Source organism: Osmerus eperlanus, chromosome 3 (genome assembly GCF_963692335.1).
Source record: "Osmerus eperlanus chromosome 3, fOsmEpe2.1, whole genome shotgun sequence".
In the NCBI taxonomy this organism is placed as follows: Eukaryota; Metazoa; Chordata; class Actinopteri; order Osmeriformes; family Osmeridae; genus Osmerus; species Osmerus eperlanus.
The window spans coordinates 5,064,054-5,071,724 of NC_085020.1; the positions used below are offsets into that span (position 1 = coordinate 5,064,054).

Below are 7,671 nucleotides of genomic sequence, written 5' to 3' on the forward strand. Positions count from 1 at the left end.
ATGATACATATTTGAAAACATGTTTTGGAATAATATTGAATTGATGAATTCATTTGTTTCTCCTCTACATATTGACTTCCATATTTGACACTTTGAGGTCCTAAAAATGTTAATCTCTGACCCTGGTCAATAGCAAACATTAAAATCAGAGGTCTCAAGGTCAGCATGCATGGAATAGCCCAAGTCAGTGAGAAACAATACAAACATTATCTCCAGCCGTATTAATCGTGTTTGTAAAACTGCCAATCTTATTAGAACCACAACTACTATGTCGGACGATCTTGTCAGGGGACTCTAAACCTGAAATGACAAAACAACCTCGACAGCTCCATGTCTTGGTTTTGTCCAGCAATTACAGATGATGGCCTCATTCATGTCAGGACGGCGCTCTTCATCCAGAAGAAAGCAGTTCATCGGCGGTCAGACGTCCTGAGGCTACCCAGCTCAAACTTAATGGAACTTAGCATGTGGTAATGGAATGACAAAACAGATCCCCCCCATGTGATGTTCCTCAGCGTGGCAATGCAAGTTTTTCAGGGAGTCCTTGGGGATAGAAATCCTCCCCAGCTGCTCTCCTGTCAAGACGAGCGGAAACCTCTGACCCCTAGGAGAACCTTAGGCTTGCGTCTGGTACGTCAGGGAGGAAGGCAGAGGGTAAAGAGTGTTAAGGTGTTTAAGCAAGAGGGGAGGTGAGAAGGGAAATTGTGTAAGATTGGTGTGAAATCGACATGGAGGAGGAGGCGAGCCCCCCAACAGCAAGTGTCACATGTGATCCTGAAACAAAGGTTTTTTGTGAGCCTGTATCTATTCTTTATGGGAAAGCACATTCACTGCCGCTGAATGAGACTGAAGGTTTTCTTGGGGGCGTCGAAAACCTTACAGATGCAAAAACAATATATATAAGTGTTGTACAGACGAGACAAAAGAGACAAGACAACACAACCCACAAACAATATCCACCACCTCCTTGTGTAAGTCTATTTTAGTCTCGTAATAGTGAGTCCATAGGAGCCCATTATATGGCTGTCTGAAGCAGCAGAGCACAGACACCAAAGGTGTGAAAGAGAGGGAGAATTTATCTCTCATCAGATCGAGTGACACAAACAGATGGAGACTCAGCAGCGACTGGCTCTGATAGCAGCAACGTTATACTCCTACCCCCTGGCCCCAAAGGACCAGCTTCAACCAAACGGGGGCTGAAAATCTGGCTGAGTCACACTGTCAAGTCTTAGCAGACACCTTGAGCCAAGCTGTCACAGGACTAAAGGGCCCAACACAGACTGGGCTAGCATATGACAAGGCTGCTGTTTGAGCACACTTTAAAGAACACGCCGTTGCTGTTCGCCAGATCGAGAAACACTTTAAATAGCAACCATGTAGCGGCACGTCACAATAACGACAACATCTGAGGCAGGTTCATTTTCACTTTATTTATTTTTTACATCCTTTTTTCCAAACCGAAAATAAACTGATCCTTAAGGGGGAGAGTGGCACTAAAAGCTTTCGCAGTGTGCTAAGCGTGGAGCACACCATAAAGGCGTAGCTCTTCCCCAGATATTTCTGAACACGCGAATAGCATCGCTCCCTCAGTAATAGGAGGACTCCATCTCCCACTGGGCTGCAAACTGAAGCTCCAAGACCTTCTAGAGTGTTCCTGCAGACAAGACTAAGGGTCTAAGGGGTGAGCAGAGTGGCAGAGCAGTATCGAACACAGTTTAGAGGTGTTAAATCCCAGGTGGTGATACATCCCAGGTGGGAAAAGAAACTGACACACACATGAAGAAAATATAATGTATGTCAGTGTGTGAATCACATCAAAGTGATGTGAAACATGGTGTTTAAATAATGAACTGCACCATGACTTCACCATACTGGCACTCCTCATTATCACTGCATATATTTGCACTTACGTTCCTGTAGTAACAACAGAGCCTAGAGGAGAGACACGAGTCATAGATTCATTATAGAATATATGAATTAACTGGAAAACCATTAGATAACTCTTCTTAGATTATATGGCAGATGTGTAAAACAGGAATATGGAAATTTGATACTAAGTACTCTATAGTGAATCGTTATCCTGACATAATTTGTTCTCTCTCATCTGGCCAGAGATAGAAGATCTACAAGTCAGCGCAGGCCAGATCAGGTCCCAGTCCCCTGTGTGTCCAGGAGAGCAGCCACATCTGCCTCCAGCTGCCTCTGGGCGAGGCTGTGGATCAGCCTGCGGTAGCGGTCCCCATCCACCAGGGGGCGCAACCTCCTGCTGCTCCTCTCCTTGTCCCGGTCCCACTTGTCCCTGCACGTGTGAAGGCCCTCGGCGGAGCCTGGGTCTGGGACCTGCAGCTGTCTGCCTCTGCTGGCTGCCTCCCCCTCCTCCTCCTCCTCGCCACGGAGCAGAGATGAGACACCATCTTTGAGTGACAGCAGCTCTCTCTCCAGGGACAGGGAGAGGGCTGGAGGCTGAGATGTTGTCTCACATCCCCCGTGTCTGAGAGGCAGAATGGAACAGGAGGCAGGCAGGAAAGCACGTAGAGACTCCAGGAACTGGAACAACTGGAACTGGCTACAGGTAAACAATAATGTCAGGCTGGGGGTTCTTAATGTCATGCCTCAATAATTGATATGCATACATCAAATGTGTGTGTGCGTGTGTATGGTAGATATATATTACTAGTCACTATTATATATCTCTGTAAAAAGCAAACACTCGTCACCTGCAGTGGACAGACAGCTCTCCACTAAAAGGAGTTTTCTGCTGCCAGAGAAACAGCATGACAGCTGAAGGGCCTGCTGGGCTGGACAAGAGGTAGTGTGGGTTGATGTCCAGCTTCTCGCAGCGCATGCTCCTCTGGACCCAGACAGACACATCACCCAGACTGCGGTCAGGAGAGTCTATGTGGAACACCCACCGATCCAGGACTGCCAGCAGGCTCAGCAGGTCCTCCATGGCATTGTCTGCAACGAGGGATAAAGGAGAAGCAGGACTTTCACGTACACGAAAAGCTATAAAAAAACATATCAAACACAGAAGAGCCCTTATGAACTACTTCGACGATGGCGCTACAGCCATGGAGACCTTGCCTCGTCTCTAAGCACTGATCTGAAGAGTCACGTTACTCTACCTGCCGTGAGTTTACAGTTGTCCAGCAGCTGGAGGGTTCGTTCTGCACGGATGTCTACGGGGACTTCACCACACTGGACGGTCACTGGTGTTAGGGTCGTGTTGACATGAGCAGAGGAGCCCTGACTCTGGATATAATGGAGCATGACGGGGCATTTAACACAGCTGGAGGTCAGTAGAGGGGTTAGTGAGGTCACAGCGGTCACTGCCAGTCTCTGTGATTGGGCCTCATGACTGACTCCTGGCTCCTGCCTGCTCCTCTTGGCTGTGGGTTGTGGGTGAGAGGGGAGAGGCGGGGGACTGGGGACAGGAAACCAGGACGATCGGCTCTGGCTCTGGAGGACCGCCGGAGCTGGGCTTTGACCTGTCTCTGTCAGGATGGATAAACTCACACTGTCCACTGGTCTGGAACACAAAGGGATAGCACATCACTAACAATCCCCCGTCACAGGAACGGCTATCACAACAGGGAAGCAGTTCACGTTTTGCAGAATCATTGGATGAGTTCTGGTGGACATGTGGTTCGGTGTGAGAGAGAGAGAGGGTGAGAAAATGAGAGAGTGAATCAGAGAGTGAGTGAGTGAGTGATCGAGCATTTAAGAGAGCCAGTCAGTCAGCGAACAAAAGGACAGGTGAACCACTGACAGCCAAAACAGCTCAGAGAAGCACAGTATTACTCTCTATGCCAGAGCCGCCCACAATGTTATCCCACAGCAGTACTGAGAGCCCTGAAGCAATTCCACCGTACGGATCCCGATGCTCTCCATCCTCCAGATAAGCGCCAGAGTTTAACTAGAACAGGTGGAGTAACTAGGACTCTGATTGCTCCTCGCTCCAACAAAAAGAGCTGGGAGAGCTATTTGAGATGGTGTTGCTATGGCTACCAGGGAAGGATGTGGCTGCCGTGGAGCAATTTCTCAGCGAGTCTGCAGATATCGCCTGAGAGCGACTGGCGCTTCCACACACTCGGGGCTACAGACAGACGGCTGGACGGGGAGGCATTATTGATGTCCCCCCTCAGCATCCTGCTCTCAGAGCGTCTGAGATATTGGATGTTGGTTTTGTTTCACAACACAACTTGAGTGATGAGAATCACAACAATCAAACTTTGGGCAGTTTCTCATGTGACTCAAGTCGGCCAGAGGGGCTGTTTTCTTCTTGGAAATGTGGTTTAGAGCAGTGGTTTTCTACCCTTGGTCCTCAGGGATCACTGTCTGGAATGTTTTAGATGCTACAACACACCTGATTCAAATGAATGTATTGTTAACAAGCTCTGCAGAAGCCTGATAACGAACATGTTTTTAAATCAGGTGTGTTTGAGCAGAAAAACATCGAAAACATACAGGACAGTGGGCCCTGAGGACCAGGGTTGAGGACCACTGGTTTGTTTAGAGGGAAATAGCAGTCATGTTCTCACTGAAAGGTTTTTGGTGAAATTCCTAAGGATCTGACAGCAGGTAGGTTTCTCTAGCCTGAAACCAACACTTGAATGGACGCCATTATCACAAAGTATCATCAAATTAGCACAGCTTGCAGCATTACCATACAGTCACGCCTCCAGCTTCATAATGAAAAGGAGCGTTGCAAGTCATTATACTTGGAAAAATAACAAGACAATGCAGTTTCAAAATCCATTACTAACAACTTCTACATTGTGTTGTTCAATGACTCATAACTAAGGGCATTTGGGAAGATATTTAAAAGAACGGATTCATGAATCTTACAAAATAGCCCCACTTTAGGGGTAAATAAATAGACAATCCATTGAAAGAAACATTAGACTTACATTATGCCGCCTGGGGAGAGTGTGACACCCACAACCAAGCGGTCGTCGATGATGCGATGCCAGAGCTTATCCACCAGTGGTGATGGTGACGTCACTGGAATGACCTGCATCGGCTCATCCAAGGTCTCACCCTCTGTCTCCTCTTCCTCATCCCACAGGGATACAAGGCCTTCCTGTGTACGGGAGTTAGACCAATCATATCAACATCAAATCCTACACAAGCACACGTACACACACAATACAGATACTACAAAGTAATAATGAATGTAAGATTAATTTAGCAATGACATCGTAATGATGTTTTGAGAGTTTACTCAATCCTACTTGCTCAGGTTCTGTCAAAACATAATCTCTCCCTGAGACCGCATCTGCGAGAGCTTGAAGCGACTGCAACAGGACCTTCTCCTTCACCCTCACATCTCTCTGGAGGTCCTGCAGCAGAGTGGAGCCGCTCTAAACGGACAGACCACATCACATTTAGTCATTTAGCAGACGCTCTTATCCAGAGCAACTTACAGTAAGTACAGGGACATTCTCCCCGAGGCAAGTAGGGTGAAGTGCCTTGCCCAAGGACACAACGTCATTCAGCACAGCCGGGAATCGATCCGGCAACCTTGATTGATAGCCCGATTCCCTAACCACTCAGCCATCTGACCGCCCCCACATCAAGTACACACACTAAACACCAGTCTCAACTGGTACTATAATCCAATTCTATAAAGTGAGATTATTCTATGGTGATGAACGTTGTCGTCACCTGTAGCCTTGACTCCAGAGCTTTTACAGTAAGAAGGATGTTTTCCCGCCCAGTTTCAGATGATTTGTCCTCTCTGCTCTCCTGGCAACACTATACAGAACAGAATGCATACATCGGGAGTTCAGGCTGTCAGGTCCAATAGGAGCCATATTTTTTCAAGCAGCAAGTTGTTGCCAGCCGTTATAGGAGCAAAATAAAAATCCTCTTCTCAAAACAAAATGTGGAATAAATAAATACACGTCTCACTGAGTATGTGGATCCGCAGAGGTCCGTGACAAGGAAATTGTCCAACAGGTTCTCAGTAAGGTTCTCATATACCAGCAATATCTGGTCTGTTCCACAACCCAGGAAGTCATCCACATGAAGGGAACGGACACCTGACCAACATGATGCTACCTGGGGACACAGTGCTTTAGGTTAGTTCCTTTATGTGTGACTAGTATCAGTATAACTAATAGTTTATGGTTCTACATTTAATAGAAGTAGGACTGTGTCATTTGAGACCAAATATTCAAAGTAAATATTATTCATATGGATATACAGCATCATATAATAGATAATCACACACAAAATATAAAGGTACACTCCAACACCTGAAATGTGTCTTTCCATATTGCGCAGGCATGTCCCTGGTTGAATGATATGGCAAAGAGACTGCCATTTCTTCCTAAGTTGACCATCTTAATGTCCACTGGTTCCTCAAAGGGGAGCTCGCATACATCTCTGGGAATTCCATTCTCAAAATAAACCAATTGTTTTCTACTGGTTGCAGCAACAACAACTGATTTCAATGCATCGTTCACCTCTTCAGCTGACACCACCAAGATGCACTGTGTAATTGGACTGTATGCATGAGGTAAAATTGAACCTCCATCAAGTAGTTTTTCATCCTCTACCAAGTACCCAATACTTTTGCCCACATCTTCTGACTGATCTTTTGAATGCGTTTGGGAGCCTAAGATGAAAGTTTTTCCTGAATTAAAAGGAAACGCACTGATTACATTTAGAGTGAGCTTGATGGGCATTTGTCTAACTTCACCCGCTCGGGTATAGAATACATCATCACCATAACTCCACAGAACAGTTGGGCCCGGCAAGATTTCAACATTATCCCTCATTCGATATGGCAGATTAAACTCCATATATGACTCCAATGCATTTGAGTTACTCAGACTGAAAAGGCTATACTTAAATCCGGCTTTCTTCATACACTGAGTCAATAAAACGCAGGGTCTTGTGACTCGCTTTTTCACATCTAGAGCAGAAGAACACATCACTATCTCAACAGCTGGAGAACTCTTTCTGATGATAACAGCCACTCCCTCTTGTGTCTTTAAAAAACTGCTGGTATTTCGATGAAATGACAGTCTGATGAATTTTAGCTCTGATTCCATTTGATTTTCAGTTGGGATGGTGCACTGGAACATAAGAATTTCTCCCAGGAATGACAGAAGCTTCTGACTTTCCCTGTCTTCTTGAGTCATTCTGACGCTTGTGTGTGGAGTCTTGTTGGGGCTTTGCAGTTGACTTCTCGCTAACACCAAGATGCTTTAAATCAAAGCCAGTCCACAGGATAAAGTTGGCTAGAGAGCAGGCTTGCTATAGCTATTAGCTAGCTGGTGACTGTATTTGGTTAGACAGTTTGCTAGAGTCCCAGAGCGATGATGCCCCCAATGCATCATCCCCAACTCGGTTAAACCTACAAGCCTACCTGACCATTTCTAATCTCAAAAGCTTGAGTTTGTTGCTAGTTTATTTAAACTTTTGCCAGCAGTTTGCAGCCCCGACTTTACGGAAATCAAAACAACGCGCCACAGCTCGCATGAACCCCAAGGACATTCAATATATCTCACTGGGCGCGCCTGACTGGCATCAGAGCGAAGAGTTACAGTTAAAGACACTTGTTTAGCTGGATTGTAATGAACTGTATCAGCTAGATGTTTTTGTTTGTCCGTTATTGGCTAAACCAATTCATCACATTGTTTAAAAATACATTATTGTGTA

General features: G+C 46.0%; 1 protein-coding gene across 1 annotated transcript; it reads right to left on the reverse strand.

The window, feature by feature from the left end:
• Positions 1-1,419: 1,419 nt before the first annotated feature.
• Positions 1,420-7,511, reverse strand: fancb (FA complementation group B). The gene is made up of 8 exons (XM_062456721.1): positions 6,261-7,511; positions 5,914-6,063; positions 5,668-5,757; positions 5,235-5,363; positions 4,911-5,083; positions 3,126-3,529; positions 2,718-2,958; positions 1,420-2,566 (listed from the first exon to the last, which is right to left on the reverse strand). The coding sequence occupies exons 1-8, from the start codon at positions 7,149-7,151 to the stop codon at positions 2,146-2,148; spliced, it is 2,499 nt and encodes an 832-aa protein (XP_062312705.1). The 5' UTR covers positions 7,152-7,511; the 3' UTR covers positions 1,420-2,145.
• Positions 7,512-7,671: the final 160 nt, after the last annotated feature.

Bases quoted from the DNA above. Each gene is read 5' to 3' on its own strand.
- fancb (XM_062456721.1), bottom strand. From the start codon at position 7,151: ATGACTCAAGAAGACAGGGAAAGTCAGAAGCTTCTGTCATTCCTGGGA. The intron at 5,758-5,913 runs GTGAGACGTGTA...TGTTCTGTATAG, and splicing joins TCTGCGGATCCACATACTCA to TGTTGCCAGGAGAGCAGAGA. The intron at 2,567-2,717 runs GTGACGAGTGTT...GTTTACCTGTAG, and splicing joins GAGCTGTCTGTCCACTGCAG to CCAGTTCCAGTTGTTCCAGT.